This window comes from Lepus europaeus, unplaced genomic scaffold, assembly GCF_033115175.1.
Source record: "Lepus europaeus isolate LE1 unplaced genomic scaffold, mLepTim1.pri SCAFFOLD_28, whole genome shotgun sequence".
Lineage (NCBI taxonomy): Eukaryota > Metazoa > Chordata > Mammalia > Lagomorpha > Leporidae > Lepus > Lepus europaeus.
Genome location: NW_026909158.1, coordinates 10,674,290 through 10,694,077, shown reverse-complemented (window position 1 = coordinate 10,694,077; position 19,788 = coordinate 10,674,290). Strand labels below are relative to the sequence as shown.

General features: G+C 41.1%; 2 protein-coding genes across 2 annotated transcripts; both read right to left on the bottom strand.

The window, feature by feature from the left end:
• Positions 1-1,511: 1,511 nt before the first annotated feature.
• LOC133754701 (MLV-related proviral Env polyprotein-like) lies at positions 1,512-3,575 on the bottom strand. Its single transcript, XM_062185135.1, has one exon. It carries the CDS (start codon positions 3,455-3,457, stop codon positions 1,517-1,519), a length of 1,941 nt encoding a protein of 646 aa, XP_062041119.1. The 5' UTR covers positions 3,458-3,575; the 3' UTR covers positions 1,512-1,516.
• Positions 3,576-3,815: 240 nt separating this feature from the next.
• On the bottom strand, positions 3,816-4,940 carry LOC133754697 (CCAAT/enhancer-binding protein epsilon-like). Its single transcript, XM_062185129.1, has one exon. The coding sequence runs from the start codon at positions 4,594-4,596 to the stop codon at positions 4,123-4,125; it is 474 nt and encodes a 157-aa protein (XP_062041113.1). The 5' UTR covers positions 4,597-4,940; the 3' UTR covers positions 3,816-4,122.
• Positions 4,941-19,788: the final 14,848 nt, after the last annotated feature.

The following is a 19,788-nucleotide window of genomic DNA, read 5'->3' as shown; positions in this document are numbered from 1 at the left end:
AGGACTTTATTGTTTTGCATGTTTTCATTAGAAACATTTAATTTTGTACCGCAGAAACACTAATTGGTTTATCATGGGGACACCAGTTCTACACATTCGTATTTTCTACGTAGAAATCTAGAGGAACTGCCGCAAACAAACATGATATTTCTGTTCGTCTAGATGACATTTTATGCGCTTGCCTAACGAAAAGACTTTGCTTTTCTCCAAAACCCTTTTTACTGTGATTTTCTCGGTCCATTGCATATGAAATCCACACCAGTTTGTCCGGATATGACTGGATGAAACCGGAAATATCCAATTTTGTTTTGGCTAACTCAATCGCAGATATTGCTACAGCCTCTCTGTTTGTGTTTTTGGATATTATCCATGGACTTTATTCTTTTGAATGTTTTTTATCGGGAACATTTTATTTTGTGCTTGGTTCCACATGGTGAAACCAGCTCTACACATTCGTATTTTCTAGGGAGAATGCTAGAGGTACTGCAGCAAACAAACATGATATTTCTGTTTGTATACATGATATTTTATGCACTTGCCTAATGAAAAGACTTTGCTTTTCTCCAAAACTACTTTTACTGTGATTTTCTCGGTCCACTGCATACTGATTACACACCAGTTTGTCTAGATATGACTGGATGAAACCGGAAATATCCAGTTTTTTCTGGCTAACTCAATCCCAGATATTGCTACAGCCTCTGTGTTCATTTATTCCTGATATTATCCACGGACTTTATTGTTGTGAATGTTTTTTATCGGAGAAAAATTTATTTTGTTCTTGGTTACACAAATTGGTTCCACATGGAGACACAGGCTCTACGTATTTCTATTTTCTGGGGAGAAAACTAGAGGAACTTCGACAACAATCTTGATATTTCTGTTTGTTATTGTAGGACCCTAAAAATTGGTGTCCTATAGAGAGAGACCCCCAGAAGCACGAATTCCAGTCCAACCGATGCAAAAAAAGCAAGAGGAAGTTTATTACATCTGCGCAGATGGGCCAACTCTAAGCACAACAACACTCTCTGGTGCAGTGTGAGAAGAGAGGTGGCGATCATCAACCGCACAGCGTATTTAAGATTGAAAACCACAATATTAGCATATCTCCATAGCATGACACAAAGGATCACAAGATAAACCGCAGCATGACGAACCATCATAAGATCCAGGGTGAGGGGACAAAAAACCTTGAGCAAGCATAAACACGGGGTCATCATGACCAAAAACTTAACATAGCTCCTAAAATAATAGTCCTATGCTCAATTATCTCATAAAAGCATTAGCACAATCATCACATGCTACAAGGTCAGCTAGCACAATCATCACATGTTACAAGGTCAGCTAAAATCTAGTTATCTTAAAAAAAATGCATTTTGCAAGCCAAAGCATTTTGTACAAAAGCAGAACAATATGCAGTCAGCTCAGCAGCTCCATTTTAACCCTTCCTATCTTAATTTCACTCTCCCCCTTTTCTTTTGGTCAAATTTTAATCTTAAAATTTAGGAATAGCTGTATTTTAAAATCTATTTTCTATGTCTTGTGATTTTAAACTTTGATGTTGTTGTGTTAGAATTAAGGCATGGGTGACAGACAATCTATCGTTAACAAACTGAACAAGCCTATTTAGTATGCAGGGTCCGATGGTTAAAATTAAGAGTAATATTACTAAGGGTCCTGCAATAGAGGAGATTAAAGTCGTAAGCCAAGGGGATGAATTAAACCAGCTCTGAAACCATGATTGCCCTGCCTCAAATTGGCTCTGCCGTTGTTTTAATCTTTCTCTGAGTTTTGCCATGCTATCTCTGACCACCCCAGTGTGATCCGCATAGAAACAACATTCTTCCTTTAAGGCTGCACAAAGTCCTCCTTCCTTTAGAAATAATAAATCTAGCCCTCGTCTGTTTTGTAATACTACCTCCAAGAGTGAGGTTAAGGATTTTTCTAATGCACTGACCGATTCTTCCAGAGCTTGTAAGTCTAAATGCATGGCTTGCTGTAACTGATGATGATGATTTGCCTTTGAAAGGGCAGTGGCTCCGGTACCTATGCCTGCTCCGATGCCTCCGACTGTGAGTCCTCCCAATATGAGGGCTAGTGTTATGGATACGGGTTCCCTAGGGAGCCGGAGATTTCCCTCATAGTGTCGGTAGACTTCCTCAGAGTTGTGTATCGTAACTCGAGGCCATACTTCAACCATGATGCACCATTCATGTGTTTGATTATGAGCTTGTCCTGCCAGGCAGGGGGTTAGGCCAGTATTGCATGCCCAATATACCCCATCTGGCCCTGTTAAATAATAGGCGCCCGGTTTGAGGGTCATGGTTTTGTTACAGAGGCCCTGATATTGAGGGGGAACGGAGCCTACACAAAGCCCCCGTCCTGATACTTCGGTAAGAGTTAGCCAGTGAGATGGCAGATTAGAGCACTGGGGAGGGACGGTAGTATGGTTGGTCCAATTTCCAATGACAGCCACTCCCTCATAATAAGGGGGAGGTGAGGCAAGGCACATCCAGCAATCCTGGGTCCTATCGGGATCAGAATTATTTAGTGCTTGGTAGGCCCCATGTATTAAGCTGAGGAGCCTATTCTCCGTTTTGGGTAAAGAGGGAAAAGGGGGCGTGGTTACTACGTGCTTATTTGGAAATGCGGGTGTCGGGGAAACCAATCTAGACTGATTGTTAGCGGACATCTGACTGGGCTGATTCCTGACAAGTACTTGCCCGTGGGGTTTTCCCTTTTTAAACTGTCGGGAGGTTGGGCTCTTATGTTTTGTTAATATCTTATTTGGCCCAACCGATACGGACGCGACAGTAATCGTCCGGCTCAAGGCGAATAGGGCAAAGGGATCTTTAGCCGGTCTATACAAGTAGATGCCCCATGATTTAGGCCCCACCCATTTGTCCTGTTTGCTCTTATCAGTGAAGCGAAGGACCTGGAGGTGGCACCTACCCATCGTCCCATCCAGGCAATTACTACAATCCCTGCCCCCGCATTCGGTAAACGTTATGCCTGGAGCCGCTCCGATAGTAATCATGTCCCATGAAGAGGAGGGTTTCCAGTATGCACTTCCAGTGGTTTCACATCCCCATGCCCCACAGTACCCCACCTCAGGGCCCCCGCAACCTGGGATAGATTTTCCATTCTTTCCCCCGGGACAGGCATAGGTTCCTCCCTTCCACACACATATATCTTCAGCATCAAAAAGTTGGCAGAGATCAAAATACAAGTCTGGAAAGAAATCACTAAGAACATTAAAACTGGAGGAGCTGTTAACAGTCACTCCGTTTCTTAAATTAATAAGTCGCCAAGTAATTTGATAAGGAGTATGAGGGCTTGAGCTTCCTATAACCATGCTAGAAAAGAACACTAAGAGCAAAATGGGCAAAATAGTCTTATCTCTAGGGGTTTTTGAGTGCGTTGTGGTGGTGACAACAACCGGGCGCGGTCGGCGGCACATCTTGTACAGACAGCAGCAGGAGCGGGTGAAGCAGATGATAATGGAGACAGAGGGCACGAAGACGGCCAAGGCGATGGCCACCGTCACGCCGATCCTTAGGTCCGGTGCCTTACATAAAACGCGTGGACCCAGGTGATGAATCCGTTGACTTTTACTGTTGGTGAGGTGGTCCGGCGCAGCTTCGTGGTTTGGTGCCTGCGAATGTAGACGGTGTCCCCAGCCTGGAACGAGTGTGGGAGCACAGGGCACTTGGACTGGTATACGGCAGCCAGCTGCTTCCCTATATGCTCATAAGTCAGCTACAAGGTAGAAAGCAAATCAGCAGGATAGGGAAAGTTGCAAAAGGGTGGCAGTATAAAAATGTAGTGTTATATAAAAATTGTGTAAAGGCATCAAAATTTTCCCTGAAGAAGTCATACAAATTTGGGTTGATACCTGGTGCCTGTCCAGCTGAATTGGCCCAAATACTTTTTGTGACTTTCACACACCCTCTTCGACTTTCACACACCCTCTTCGACTTACTGTAAACATTTTACCATTTTCATTCCAGTCTAGAGTAAACTAGCCATCCGGATTTACAAACCATGTCCTTTCCTTATATAAAAAGCTCTTTTCTCTTTAGCCCTTCTTACCAACGATACTCTTTTCTCTTATGTCCTTAACTTTTAACTTTGGTACTGCTGGGTCAGCGGTACTCTCTTAGCAATGACAGTATCCCAAATCTGTACGGTAACTCCCAAGTGGCTGCGCAGGACGGCCAGCTCCTCTGTGAGCTGCTTCACGCATTCGCGCAGCCGCTCGTTCTCCAGCCTGTACTCCAACACCTTCTCTTGCAGCTCCCGAATGTGTTTGGCCCTGTCCCTGCTCTTGCGCACGGCGATGGAGTTGCGCTCCCGCCTCAGCTGATACTCCTGGCTGTCCCTATGCGAGGAGCCAGCCGGGGAGGGCTCCTCAAGGAGAGGGCTGCGGGGGGGCACGGTGGTGGCCAAGGGGGCCCCAAAGACGCGTGGGGTGTCCAGCTGCTGTAGATGCCAGGTCCCAGCGCCTTCCTCTGAGGGCCGAAGGTCAGGCGACAAGTAGCAGGGGAAGGCAGAGCTTCCCGGTCCCTCAAGGCCCCGTGTCTCAGGCGCCGGCTCCATGGCAAAGAGATCGAAGAGTAGAGTCAGGGACTGCTTCTTCCAAAAGTTTTTTTTTAAAATCCTGGGAGGTGAGCATTTAAGCAAAGCCTTAGCCAAATTAATAAAAAGTTGCAAGCCTTAAACAAAACTACCGGCAGCAATCTGACCCAGTCTCTAGTGCCAGTCTCCACTATTAATTTAGTCAAGGTCTCTTTACAGAAGCTTGAATGCAGCGCAAGTCAGCACTGCCCAGTTTGTTATAGTGCTGTGCCTGTCGCTGCATCCACGCCCCCGCATCCAGCCCAGACCAGATCAATCAGCAACATCTCGACCCAGTCCCTAGTGCCAGCTCTCCGTTATGGTTAAAGCTTCCCCTAGCTGAATAAAGCTTTCTTTAGCTAACCCCCCTGCACCCTGACCACCTCTGGCTTGCCCGGGAGACAAAGCTGGGTCCATTATCTGACCCCAGTACCTTTGGTTGTCCAAATCGGGGAAACATTGGCGCTTCGTCGGAAAAGCCTTTGTCTGTTCTGAGTTCCCCATGGGTAGTGGCGAAAGCGTACCTGCTGTCCTTGTGCATTTTCACCCACTCCTTTTTCTTGGCTGCACGGTGTGCTTGGTCCATAGCGATCAGCTCTGCCCGCCGAGCAAAGTTCTCGGGAAGGGGGGGTTGGAGATAGAAACCCAGACCACTGACCTCGTTCGACCGCCTCTCACTGTTGTCCCCGTTGTTCTCCGGAAGCTAGGGGGATGTCAGCTCACGTGGGCCCGTCCCGGACACCGCAGGAGGTGATAGAGTATCCCCAGCCGTGTGACGGACCACACATATCCCAGCGAGGGAGGAGCCGCTGTCGCCCAGCCTCACCACTCCGCTGCTGCCGTCTTTCCTCTCGCTGGCTTGCAGAGGCCGTTTTTGGTCAGTTCAGTCCCGTGTGGCAGACGTGCACCACTGGATTTCCGTTGTTAGTCGGATCTTAAGCAGACCTGTCCTTCTGGGCACTTCTCTGTGCTTTTGTCGGTCTCCCGGGGTCCCTGCCTATTCTGATTTTCCCTTACTCTGCTTCCCTTGAACTGTGGTGGCCAGGATCCTAATTAGTTTCTGTTTCTTAGCCCATCTTAAACTTCCCCTTTTGTTTTTAACTAAATAACTTTAACCCCTTCAGCTAATCTCTTCAGGAGAGTCTGGCAGTAGAGTCTGAGTCTCCTAAGTATAGTAAAATTAATGTTAGTAAAACAGGCCCTGCAAGTCCTGTCAGGGCTTGTGATCCCAGTTATAAGGTGGAGAAGGGCGGCCAGTTAGAACGGGCCGGGGGTCCTCCCTCCTCTATTTCATCTTCCTCTGTTTCATCGGATTCTTCCTCCTCCATTTCTCTTCTGGTTTCCAAAAAGGGCACCGCGGGCCTCTTTGGGAAGCGGGGGATATAAGGTGCCCTCCTAAGGAGGCGAGGGGAATAGGGTGGTGGAACATCAAAAAGGTCTTCCTGCCTGCCTGGAGGAGTTGAGGGTGTTTCAGGTTTGAGGGTGTCCAATTCCTGTAATGGATTTGCAATTTCCGATACTAGGGGTGTTGCGGGTAGGATCGGAGGGGGTTTGGGGCTCGACGCCACCCCCAGAGCAACTGCTGACAATTCAGAACTGGGCTTCATCCTCAGGGCGGTGGTGGGTGTAGTAGGATCGAGCTCTGCCACCGCCCTGTTAGAAAGGAGGAAAGGTTTTACCCAGTCTGGGGGGTTTTTCGCCAGGTCCTCCCACACAAAGATGTAGGGCACTTGTTTCGGGCGCCCTTCTTTACCTCCCTTGCAGACCTGGCTCTTCACCTGTAAGATAATTTGAGAGTCAAAAGTCCCATCCCGTGGCCACCCGATGTTTAAGGCTGGCCACTCGGACGTACAAAAACTTGTCCAGTTCTTCTTCTGCACTCTTATAGACAAGTTTTGGGCCCGTTCCCGGACCTCTTTCCAATGATCTAAAGTAAGACTCAAAGGTGTAGTCAATTCCTGTCCCATGTTGGGGGGGAAAGGCAAGTAAGGTTAGTATATTAAAACACAGAAAACAACCACAAGACTCACAGATCACAAAACTCACAAAGACACTGCGCGCAAAACCAAGACAAAACCGAAACCACAACTTCCGACGGGAGTGGCTGCTGCCACCAGCCCTTCTCCCGGGGAAGAAGACCGAGACAAAACTGAACTGAATCCTAACCAGAGCTTCCGATAAGAGCGAAGCGGCTGCCACCCGCCATGCTCCCCTAGTAAGCTTAATGATGGGAGCGAAGCGGCTGCCACCCGCCAGGCCCCCCCAGAATCCTAACCAGAGCTTCCGATAAGAGCGAAGTGGCTGCCACCCGCCACGCTCCCCTGGTAAGCTTAATGATGGGAGCGAAGCGGCTGCCACCCGCCAGGCCCCCCCCAGAATCCTAACCAGAATACCGCCTCTGGAGCGTCCTCCAGGGCTGAGCCAGGGGCGCCGGGCACGTCTGCCCCTACCCACTATCGGCTCAATACAGATACAGGTCCTGCAGGCACAATTTCAGTAAAACATAAACCTCCGGTACGTCAAGCGCTCCGGGAAAAAAATAAAAAAATCAACCAGACACACAAAAACACTTAAAACAGCAAAAAAAAAAACTTACCTCCGATTGGAAAATGGAGCGTGGGTCTGGGGTCTCCAATCCCGGACGAGCCCCCAATGTAGGACCCTAAAAATTGGTGTCCTATAGAGAGAGACCCCCAGAAGCACGAATTCCAGTCCAACCGATGCAAAAAAAGCAAGAGGAAGTTTATTACATCTGCGCAGATGGGCCAACTCTAAGCACAACAACACTCTCTGGTGCAGTGTGAGAAGAGAGGCGGCGATCATCAACCGCACAGCGTATTTAAGATTGAAAACCACAATATTAGCATATCTCCATAGCATGACACAAAGGATCACAAGATAAACCGCAGCATGACGAACCATCATAAGATCCAGGGTGAGGGGACAAAAAACCTTGAGCAAGCATAAACACGGGGTCATCATGACCAAAAACTTAACATAGCTCCTAAAATAATAGTCATATGCTCAATTATCTCATAAAAGCATTAGCACAATCATCACATGCTACAAGGTCAGCTAGCACAATCATCACATGTTACAAGGTCAGCTAAAATCTAGTTATCTTAAAAAAATGCATTTTGCAAGCCAAAGCATTTTGTACAAAAGCAGAACAATATGCAGTCAGCTCAGCAGCTCCATTTTAACCCTTCCTATCTTAATTTCACATTATGATGACACTTTATCTACTTGCCTAAGGAAAAGATTTTGCTTTTCTACAAAACCATTTTTACTGTGATTTTCTCGGTCCATTGCACAGGAATTCCACACCAGTTTGTCCGGATATGACTGTATGAAACCGGAAAATCCGGTTGTGTTTTGGCTTACTCAATCCTAGATATTGCTACAGCCTCTGTGTTAGTGTTTTCTGGATATTATCGATGGACTTATTGTTTTGAATATTTTATCAGGGAACGTTTAATTTTTTACCATAGAATCACTAATTGATTCCACATGGGGACACCAGCTCTACACAGTCATATCTTTTAAGGAGAAAGCTAGAGGAACTGTGGCAAACAAACATGATATTTCTGTTTTATACATAGCATTTTATGCACTTGCCCTACGAAAAGACTTTGCTCTTCTCCAACACAATTTTTACTGTGCTTTTCTTGGTCCATTGCATATGAATTCCACAGAAGTTTCTCCGGATATGACTGGATGAATACAGAAATATCCGGTTTTGTTTTGGCTAACTCAATCCCAGATATTGGTACAGCCTATTTGTTTGTGTATTCCTGATATTATCCACGGAATTTATTGTTTTGAAAGTTTTTATCAGTGATCATTTAATTTTGTGCTGCGAAACACTAATTGTTTCCACATGGAGACACCAGCCCTACACATTCGTATTTTCTAGGGAGAAAGCTAGAGGAACTGCGGCAAACAAACATGATATTTCTGTTTGTATAGATGACATTTTATGCACTTGCCTAACGAAGACTTTGCTTTTCTCCAAAACCAATTTTACTGTGATTTTCTCGGTCCATTGCATACGAATTCCACACCACTTTGTCCGGATATGACTGGATGAAACCAGAAAAATCTAGATGTGTTTTGCTAACTCATTCCGAAATATTGCTACAGCCTTTGTGTTGGTGTATGACTGATATTATCCACAGAATTTATTGTTTTGAATGTTTTTATCAAGGAACATTTAATTGTGTACCATTGAAACACTAATTGGTTCATCATGGGAACACCAGCTCTACACATTCGTATTTTCTAGGGAGAAAGCTAGAGGAACTGCAGCAAACAAACATGATATTTCTATTTGTGTATATGACATTTTATGCACTTGCCTAATGAAAATACTTTGTTTTTCTCCAAAACCATTTTTGCTGATTTTCTCAGTCCATTGCATACGAATTCCACACCAGTTTGTCCGGATATGACTGGATGAAACTGGAAATAATCGGTTGTGTTTTGGCTAATTCAGTCCCAGATATTGCTAAAGCCTCAGTGTTTGTGTATTCCTGATATTATCCAAGGATTTTATTTTTTGAATGTTTTTTTTTTCAGGGAACATTTAATTTTGTGCTTGGAAACACTAATTGGTTCCACATGGAGACACCAGCTCTACATATTCATATCTTCTAGGGAGAAATCTAGAGGACCTGTGGCAAACAAACATGATATGTCTCTTTGTATAGATGACATTTTATGCACTTGCCTAACGAAAAGACTTTGCTTTTCTAGAAAACCATTTTACTGTGATTTTCTCGGTCCATTGCATATGAATTCCACACCAGTTTGTCCGCATATAACTGGATAAACCGGAAATATCCGGTTTTTTTTTTTTGGCTAACTCAATCCCAGATATTGCTACAGTGTCTATGTTTGTTTTTTCTGGATATTATCAATGGACTTTATTGTTTTGAATGGTTTTTTTAGTGGGAAACATTTTATTTTGAGCTTGGATACAGTAATTGGTTCCACATGGAGACACCAGCTCTACATATTCATATTTTCTAGGGAGAAAGCTAGAGGAACTGTCGCAAACAAACATGATATTTTTGTTAGTATCGATGACATTTTATGCACTTGCCTAACGAAAAGACTTTGCACTCTCCAAAACCATTTTTACTCTGATTTTCGATCCACTGCATACGAATTCCACACCAGTTTGTCCGGATATAACTGGATGAAACCAGAAATATCCGGTTTTGTTTTGGCTAACTAAACCCCAGATATTCCTACAGCTTCTGTGATTGTGTTTTCTGGATTTTATCAAAGGAATTCATTGTTTAGAATGTTTTCTATCGGGGAACATTTCATTTTCTACCATTGATACACTAATTGGTTCAACATGGGGACACCAGCTCTACATATTCGTATTTTCTAGGGAGAAAGCTAGAGGAACTGCGGAAAACAAAGATGATATTTCTGTTTGTATCGATGACAGTTTATGCATTTGCCTAACGAAAAGTCTTTGCTTTTCTCCAAAAACATTTATACAGTGACTTTCTTGGACCATTGCATACGAATTCCACACCAGTTTGTCCGGATATGACTGGATGAAATCGGCAATATCCGGATTTCTTTTGGCTAACTCAATCCCAGATATTGCTACAGCCTCTGTGTTTGTGTTTTCTGGATATTATTGATGGACTTATTGTTTTGAATGTTTATTCAGGGAACATTTAATTTTGTACCTTTGAACCATTATTTGGTTCATAATGGGAACACCAATCTACACATTTGTATTTTCTAGGGAGAAAGCTAGAGGAACTGCGGCAAAAAGCATGAAATTTCTGTTTGTATAGATGACATTTTATGCACTTGCCTAACGAAAATGCTTTGCTTTTCTCCAAAACCAATTTTACTGTATTTTTCTCGGTCCATCGCATACGAATTCCACACCACTTTGTCCGGATATGACTGGATGAAACCAGAAAAATCTAGATGTGTTTTGCTAACTCATTCCAAAATATTGCTACAGCCTTTGTGTTGGTGTATGACTGATATTATCCACAGAATTTATTGTTTTGAATGTTTTTATCAAGGAACATTTAATTGTGTACCATTGAAACACTAATTGGTTCATCATGGGAACACCAGCTCTACACATTCGTATTTTCTAGGGAGAAAGCTAGAGGAACTGCAGCAAACAAACATGATATTTCTATTTGTGTATATGACATTTTATGCACTTGCCTAATGAAAATACTTTGTTTTTCTCCAAAACCATTTTTGCTGATTTTCTCAGTCCATTGCATACGAATTCCACACCAGTTTGTCTGGATATGACTGTATGAAACTGGAAAGAATAGGTTATGTTTTCGCAAATTCAGTCCCAGATATTGCTAAAGCCTCAGTGTTTGTGTATTCCTGATATTTTCCAAGGATTTTATTTTTTTGAAATTTTTTTTTTCAGGGAACATTTAATTTTGTGCTTGGAAACACTAATTGGTTCCACATGGCGACACCAGCTCTACATATTCGTATTTTCTAGGGAGAAATCTAGAGGACCTGTGGCAAACAAACATGATATTTCTGTTTGTCTAGATGACATTTTATGCACTTGCCTAACGAAAAGACTTTGCCTTTCTCCAAAACCATTTGTACTGTGATTTTCTCGGTCCATTGCATACGAATTCCACACCACTTTTCCGGATATTACTGTATGAAACCAGAAATATCCGGTTGGGTTTTGGCTAACTCAATCCAAAATATAGTGAAAGCATCTGTGTTTGTTTTTTTCTGGAAATTATCGATGGACTTTATTGTTTTGAATATTTTTATTAGATAACATTTAATTTTGACCGTTGAAACACTAATTGATTCATCATATGGACACCAGCTCTACACATTCGTATTTTCTAGGGAGAAAGCTAGAAGAACTGCGGCAAACAAACATGATATTTCTGTTTGTATAGATGACATTTTATGCACTTCCCTAACGAAAAGACTTTGCTTTTCTCCAATCCATTTTACTGTGATTTCTCGGTCCACTGCATACGAATTAAACAGAAGTTTGTCCGGATATGACTGGATGAAACTGGAAATAATCAGTTGTGTTTTGGCTAACTCAATCCCAGTTATTGCTACAGCCTCTGGGTTTCCGTTTTCCTGATATTATCCACAGACTTTATTGGTTTGAATGTTTTTTATCAGGGAACATTTAATTTTGTGCTTGGAAACATTAATTTGTTCCATATGGAGACACCAGCTCTTCACATTCCTATTTTCTAGGGTGAAAGCTAGAGGAACTGCGGCAAACAAACATGATATTTCTGTTTGTATAGATGACATTTTATGCTATTGCCCAATGAAAAGCCTTTGCTTTTCTACAAAACCATTTTGCTGTGATTTTTTCGGTCCATTGCATACGAATTCCACACCAGTTTGTCCGGATATGACTGATGAAACCGGAAATATCTGTTTTTGTTCTTGCTAACTCAATCCCAGATATTGCTACAGCTTCTGTGTTTGTGTTTTCTGGATATTATCCATGGATTTTATTGTTTTGAATGTTTTTCATCGGGGAACATTTTATTTTGAGCTTGTATACAGTAATTGGTTCTACATAGAGACAGCAGTTCTGCATACTCGTATTTTCTAGAGATAAAGCTAGAGGAACTGGGGCAAACAAACATGATATTTCTGTTTGTATAGATGACATTTTATGCACTTCCCTAATGAAAAGACTTTGCCTTTCTCCAAAACCATTTTTACTGTGATTTTCTCCATCCATTGCATACGAATTAAACAGAAGTTTGTCCGGATATGACTGGATGAAACCGGAAATATCCGGTTTTGTTTTGGCTAACTCAATCCCAGTTATTGCTACAGCCTCTGGGTTACTATTTTCCTGATATTATCCACGGACTTTATTGGTTTGAATGTTTTTTATCAGGGAACATTTAATTTTGTGCTTGGAAACACTAATTGGTTCATCATGGGGACACCAGCTCTACACATTCGTATTTTCTAGGGAGAAAGCTAGAGGAACTGCGGCAAACAAACATGATATTTCTGTTTGTATAGATGACATTTTATGCACTTGCCTAATGAAAAGACTTTGCTTTTCTACAAAACCATTTTTACTGTGATATTCTCAGTCCATTGGATATGAATTCCACAGAAGTTTGTCCGGATATGACTTGTTGAATACAGAAATATCCGGTTTTGTTTTGGCTAACTCAATCTGAAATATTGCTACAGCCTCTGTGTTAGTGTTTTCCTGATATTATTGATGGACTTTATTGTTCTGAATATATTTATCAGGGAACATTTAATTTTGTACCGTTGAAACACTAATTCGTTCATCATGTGGACACCAGCTCCAGACATTCGTATTTTCTAGAGAGAAATCTAGAGGAACTGTGGCAAACAAACATGATATTGCTGTTTATGTCAATGACATTTTATGCACTTGCCCAACGAAAAGACTTTGCTTTTCTCCAAAACCATATTTACTGTTAATTTCTCGGTCCATTGCATATGAATTCCACACCAGTTTTTCGGATATGACTGGATGAAACCGAAATTATTCGGTTTTGTTTTGGCTAACTCAATCCCAGATATTGCTACAGCCTCTGTGTTTGTATTTTCCTGATATTATCCACGGACTTTATTGGTTTGAATGGTTTTTTATCAAGGAACATGTAATTTTGTGCTGCGAAACACTAATTCCTTCTACATGGAGACACCAGCTCTACACATTCGTATTTTCTAGGGAGAAAGCTAGAGGAACTGCGGCAAACAAACATGATATTTCTGTTTGTATAGATGACATTTTATGTAATTGCCCAATGAAAAGCCTTTGCTTTTCTCCTAAACCAGTTTTACTGTGATTTTCTCGGTCCATTGCATACGAATTCAACACCAGTTTGTCCGGATATGACTGGATGAAACCGGAAATATCTGTTTTTGTTCTTGCTAACTCCATCCCAGATATTGCTACAGCCTCTGTGTTTGTGTTTTCTGGATATTATCCATGGATTTTATTGTTTTGAATGTTTTTCATCGGGGAACATTTTATTTTGAGCTTGTATACAGTAATTGGTTCCACATAGAGACAGCAGTTCTACATACTCGTATTTTCTAGAGATAAAGCTAGAGGAACTGGGGCAAACAAACATGATATTTCTGTTTGTATAGATGACATTTTATGCACTTCCCTAACGAAAAGACTTTGCCTTTCTCCAAAACCATTTATACTGTGATTTTCTCAGTCCATTGCATACGAATACCACACCACTTTTCCGGATATTACTGGATGAAACCAGAAATATCTGGTTGTGATTTGGCTAACTCAATCCGAAATATAGTGAAAGCATCTGTGTTTGTTTTTTTCTGGAAATTATCGATGGACTTTATTGTTTTGAATATTTTTATCAGAGAACATTTAATTTTGTACCGTTGAAACACTAATTGATTCATCATGTGGACACCAGCTCTACACATTCGTATTTTTTGGGAGAAATCTAGAGGAACTTCGGCAAACAAACATGATATTTCTGTTTGTATAGATGACATTTTATGCACTTCCCTAATGAAAAGACTTTGCTTTTCTCCAATTGATTTTTACTGTGATTTTCTCCGTCCATTGCATACGAATTAAACAGAAGTTTGTCCGGATATGACTGGATGAAACCGGAAATATCCGGTTGTGTTTTGGCTAACTCAATCCCAGTTATTGCTACAGCCTCTGGGTTTCTGTTTTCCTGATATTATCCACGGACTTTATTAGTTTGAATGTTTTTTATCAGGGAACATTTAATTTTGTGCTTGGAAACACTAATTGGTTCCACATGGAGACACCAGCTCTACACATTCGTATTTTCTAGGGAGAAAGCTAGAGGAACTGCGGCAAACAAACATGATATTTCTGTTTGTATAGATGACATTTTATGCACTTGCCTAATGAAAAGACTTTGCTTTTCTACAAAAACATTTTTACTGTGATATTCTCAGTCCATTTAATATGAATTCCACAGAAGTTTGTCCGGATATGACTTGTTGAATACAGAAATATCCGGTTTTGTTTTGGCTAACTCAATCTGAAATATTGCTACAGCCTCTGTGTTAGTGTTTTCCTGATATTATTGATGGACTTTATTGTTCTGAATATATTTATCAGGGAACATTTAATTTTGTACCGTTGAAACACTAATTGATTCATCATGTGGACACCAGCTCTACACATTCGTATTTTCTAGGGAGAAAGCTAGAGAAACTGCGGCAAACAAACATGATATTTCTGTTTGTATAGATGACATTTTATGCACTTCCCTAACGAAAAGACTTTGCTCTTCTCCAAAACCATATTTACTGTTAATTTCTCGGTCCATTGCATACGAATTCCACACCAGTTTCTCCGGATATGACTGGATGAAACCGAAATTATCCGGTTTTGTTTTGGCTAACTCAATCCCAGATATTGCTACAGCCTCTGTGTTTGTGTTTTCCTGATATTATACACAGACCTTATTGGTTTGAATGGTTTTTTATCAAGGAACATGTAATTTTGCTGCGAAACACTAATTCCTTCCACATAGAGACACCAGCTCTACACATTCCTATTTTCTAGGGTGAAAGCTAGAGGAACTGCGGCAAACAAACATGATATTTCTGTTTGTATAGATGACATTTTATGTAATTGCCCAATGAAAAGCCTTTGCTTTTCTCCAAAACCATTTTTACTGTGATTTTCTCGGTCCATTGCATACGAATTCCACACCAGTTTGTCCGGATATGACTGGATGAAACCGGAAATATCTGTTTTTGTTCTTGCTAACTCCATCCCAGATATTGCTACAGCCTCTGTGTTTGTGTTTTCTGGATATTATCCATGGATTTTATTGTTTTGAATGTTTTTATCGGGGAACATTTTATTTTGAGCTTGTATACAGTAATTGGTTCCACATAGAGACAGCAGTTCTACATACTCGTATTTTCTAGAGATAAAGCTAGAGGAACTGGGGCAAACAAACATGATATTTCTGTTTGTATAGATGACATTTTATGCACTTGCCTAATGAAAAGACTTTGCCTTTCTCCAAAACCATTTGTACTGTGATTTTCTCGGTCCATTGCATACGAATTCCACACCACTTTTCCGGATATTACTGGATGAAACCAGAAATATCCGGTTGTGTTTTGGCTAACTCAATCCGAAATATAGTGAAAGCATCTGTGTTTGTTTTTTCTGGAAATTATCGATGGACTTTATTGTTTTGAATATTTTTATCAGAGAACATTTAATTTTGTACCGTTGAAACACTAATTGATTCATCATGTGGACACCAGCTCTACACATTCGTATTTTCTAGGGAGAAAGCTAGAGGAACTTCGGCAAAGAAACATGATATTTCTGTTTGTATAGATGACATTTTATGCACTTCCCTAATGAAAAGACTTTGCTTTTCTCCAATCCATTTTTACTGTGATTTTCTTGGTCCATTGGATACGAATTAAACAGAAGTTTGTCCGGATATGACTGGATGAAACCGGAAATATCCGGTTGTGTTTTGGCTAACTCAATCCCAGTTATTGCTACAGCCTCTGGGTTTCTGTTTTCCTGATATTATCCACGGACTTTATTAGTTTGCATGTTTTTTATCAGGGAACATTTAATTTTGTGCTTGGAAACACTAATAGGTTCCACATGGAGACACCAATCTACACATTCCTATTTTCTAGGGAGAAAGCTAGAGGTATTGTGGCAAACAAACATGATATTTCTGTTTGTATATATGACATTTTATGCACTTGCCTAACGAAAAGAGTTTGCTTTTCTACAAACCATTTTTCCTGTGATTTTCTCGGTGCATTGCATACGAATTCCACACCAATTTTTCCGGATATGACTGGATGAAACCAGAAATATCCAGTTGTGTTTTGGGAAACTCAATCCAAAATACTGTGAAAGCCTCTGTGATTGTGTTTTCTGGATATTATCCATGGACTTTATATTCTGAATGTTTTTATCAGGGAACATTTAATTCTATACCGTAGAAACAGTAATTGGTTCATCATGGGGACACCAACTATACGCATTCGTATTATCTAAGGAGAAAGCTAGAGGAACTGTGGCAAACAAACATGATATTTCTGTTTATATAGATGACATTTTATGCACTTGCCTAACGAAGACTTTGCTTTTCTCCAAAACCATTTGTACTGTGATTTTCTGGGTCCATTGCATACGAATTCCACACCAGTTTGTCCGGATATGACTGGATGAAACCGGAAATATCCGGGTTTGTTTTGGCTAACTCAATCCCATATATTGCTACAGCCTCTGTGTTTGTGTTTTCTGGATATTATCCACGGACTTTATTGTTTTCAATGATTTTTATCGGTGAACATTTAATTTTGTGCTTGGATACAATAATTGGTTCCACATGGAGACACTGGTCTACACATTTGTATTTTCTAGGGAGAAAGCAAGAGGAACTGGGGCAAACAAACATGATATTTCTCTTTGTATAGATGACATTTTATGCACTTGCCTAATGAAAAGACTTTGCTTTTCTCCAAAACCATTTTCACAGTGATTTACTCTGTCCATTGCATACGAATTCCACACCACTTTGTCCGGATATGACTGGATGAAACCGGAAATATCCAGTTGTGTTTTGGCTTACTCAATCCAAAATATTGTGAAAGCCTCTGTGTTTGTGTTTTCTGGATATTATCAATGGACTTTATTGTTTTGAATGTTTCTTATCGGGGAACATTTTATTTTCAGCTTAGATACAGTAATTGGTTCCACATGGAGACACCAGCTCTACACATTCTTATTTTCTAAGGAGAAACTAGAGGAACTGTGCCAAACAAACATGATATTTCTGTTTGTATAGATGACATTTTATGCAGTTGCATAATGAAAAGACTTTGCTTTTCTCCAAAACCTTTTTTACTGTGATTTTCTTGGTCCATTGCATACGAATTCCACACCACTTTGTCAGGATATGACTGGATGAAACCGGAAATATATGGTTTTGTTTTGGCTAACTCAATCCCATTTTGCTATAGCCTCTGTGTTTGTTTTTTCTGGATATTATCCATGGAATTAATTGCTTTGAACATTTTTATCAGGATTCATTTAATTCTATACCGTGGAAACAGTAATTCGTTCATCATGGGAACACCAGCTCTACACATTCTTATTTTCTAGGGAGAAGGCTAGAGGAACTGCGGCAAACAAACATGATATTTCTGTTTGTCTAGATTACATTTTATGCACTTGCCTAACGAAAACACTTTGCTTTTCTCCAAAACCATTTTTACTCTGATTTTATCGATCCATGGATACGAATTCCACAACAGTTTGTCCAGATATGACAGGATGAAACCGGAAATATCCGGTTTTGTTTTGGCTAACTCAATCCCAGATATTGCTACAGCTTCTGTGTTTGTGTTTTCCTACTATTATCCACGAACTTTATTGGTTTGAATGCTTTTTATCAGGGAACATTTAATTTTGTGCTTGGAAACACTAATTGGTTCCACAGGGAGACACCAGCTCTACACATTCGTATTTTCTAGGGAGAAATCTAGGGGAACTGCGGCAAACAAACATGATATTTCAGTTTGTCTAGATGACATTTTTTGCACTTGCATAAAGAAAAGACTTTGCTTTTCTCCAAAAAAAAATTTTACTGTGATTTTCTTTGTCCATTGCATTCGAATTCCAAACCACTTTTTCCGGATATGACTGGATGAAACCCCAAATATCCGGTTGTGTTTTGGCTAACTATTTCAGAAATATTGCCACCGCATCTGTGTTTGTGTTTTTCTGATATTATTAATGGACTTTATTTTTTTGAATATATTTATCAGGGAACATTTAATTTTGTACCGTTGAAACACTAATTGGTTCATCATGTGGACACCAGCTCCAGACATTCGTACTTTCTAGGGAGAAAGCTAGAGGAACTGCGGCAAACAAACATGATATTTCTGTTTGTATCGATGACATTTTATGAACTTGCCTGACGAAAAGACTTTGCTTTTCTCCAAAACCATTTTTACTGTGATTTTCTGGTTCCATTGCATAAGAATTCCACACCAGTTTGTCCGGATATGACTGGATGAAACCAGAAAAATCCGGTTGTGCTTTGGCTAACTCAATCGGAAATATGGTGAAAGCATCTGTGTTTGTGTTTTCTGGATAGTATCGATGGACTTTATTGTTTTGAATATTTTTATCAAGGAACATTTAATTTTGTACCGTTGAAACACTAATTGGTTCATCATGGGAACACCAGCTCTACATATTAGTATGTGGACACCATGTTAAATATGACACTCCCAGTTTAGGCGTGGTAAATCTCTCTCTTTTTTTTTTTTGATTCAAAGGGGAAGTAATTCCGCACAGCTGAACATAATTGGAGGTAGTTAGCAGGCGAATGATATACCCTCAGGAGCCAGAGATCGGAAGCTCTTTCCCGAGGACAACACAGGGAATCTCTGCTGCCCTCAGTGTGGGCTCCAATTCTCCTGCAGTCTCCCACTGGGTTGCCAAGTTAGATGCTAATCTCCTGTTATTTCACCCCTCCCCCCAGAGTCAGGTTTTTCTGCTAGGTTCAGGGCCGGTGCAGACCTGAGGTTGCCCTGCTTATGATGTATGTCCAAAATGGTGCCTGCTCTTTGTCTTGCTAGCCTTTGAGAGGTGAGGGGAGAGAGAGAAACTCGTGTCCGTATCGGTCACGTTTTGTTTTTTTCCTCTCTCTCTTCTAGTTAGCCTGGTGAACTTTTCCCCACGGAGTTTCAAGCCTCATTCCCTCTAGTCTCCTCTTTCCACTTGCCCGCTGGTTTCTCTAGCTAGTAAGGTTCGGCTCACCTCGCGTTCCAGCGCTGGTGTGTTGAGTCTGCCGCTGGTGTCCCGAACTTGGACTCCCATGCTCTCCACGCAGGTCCACTGTGAATCACAAGTTCCAGAAAAGTTTCCTCTGCTGTCTCTTCGTCTACTATTCAATGACCCTGCAGTATCTCCACTTGTATAAACCTCTGTCTTCCCGAAGTACCAATGTGCTCCTTTCCATTTCCGCCATCTTGCCGCTCTCTAGGGAACATTTAATTTTGTGCTTGGAAACACTAATCGGTTCCACATGGAGACACAAGCTCTACACATTCGTATCTTATAGGGAGAAAGCTAGAGGA

Excerpts from the sequence above, each read along its gene's own strand:
- LOC133754701 (XM_062185135.1), bottom strand. The coding sequence starts at position 3,457 with ATGTGCCGCCGACCGCGCCCGGTTGTTGTCACCACCACAACGCACTCA.
- LOC133754697 (XM_062185129.1), bottom strand. The coding sequence starts at position 4,596 with ATGGAGCCGGCGCCTGAGACACGGGGCCTTGAGGGACCGGGAAGCTCT.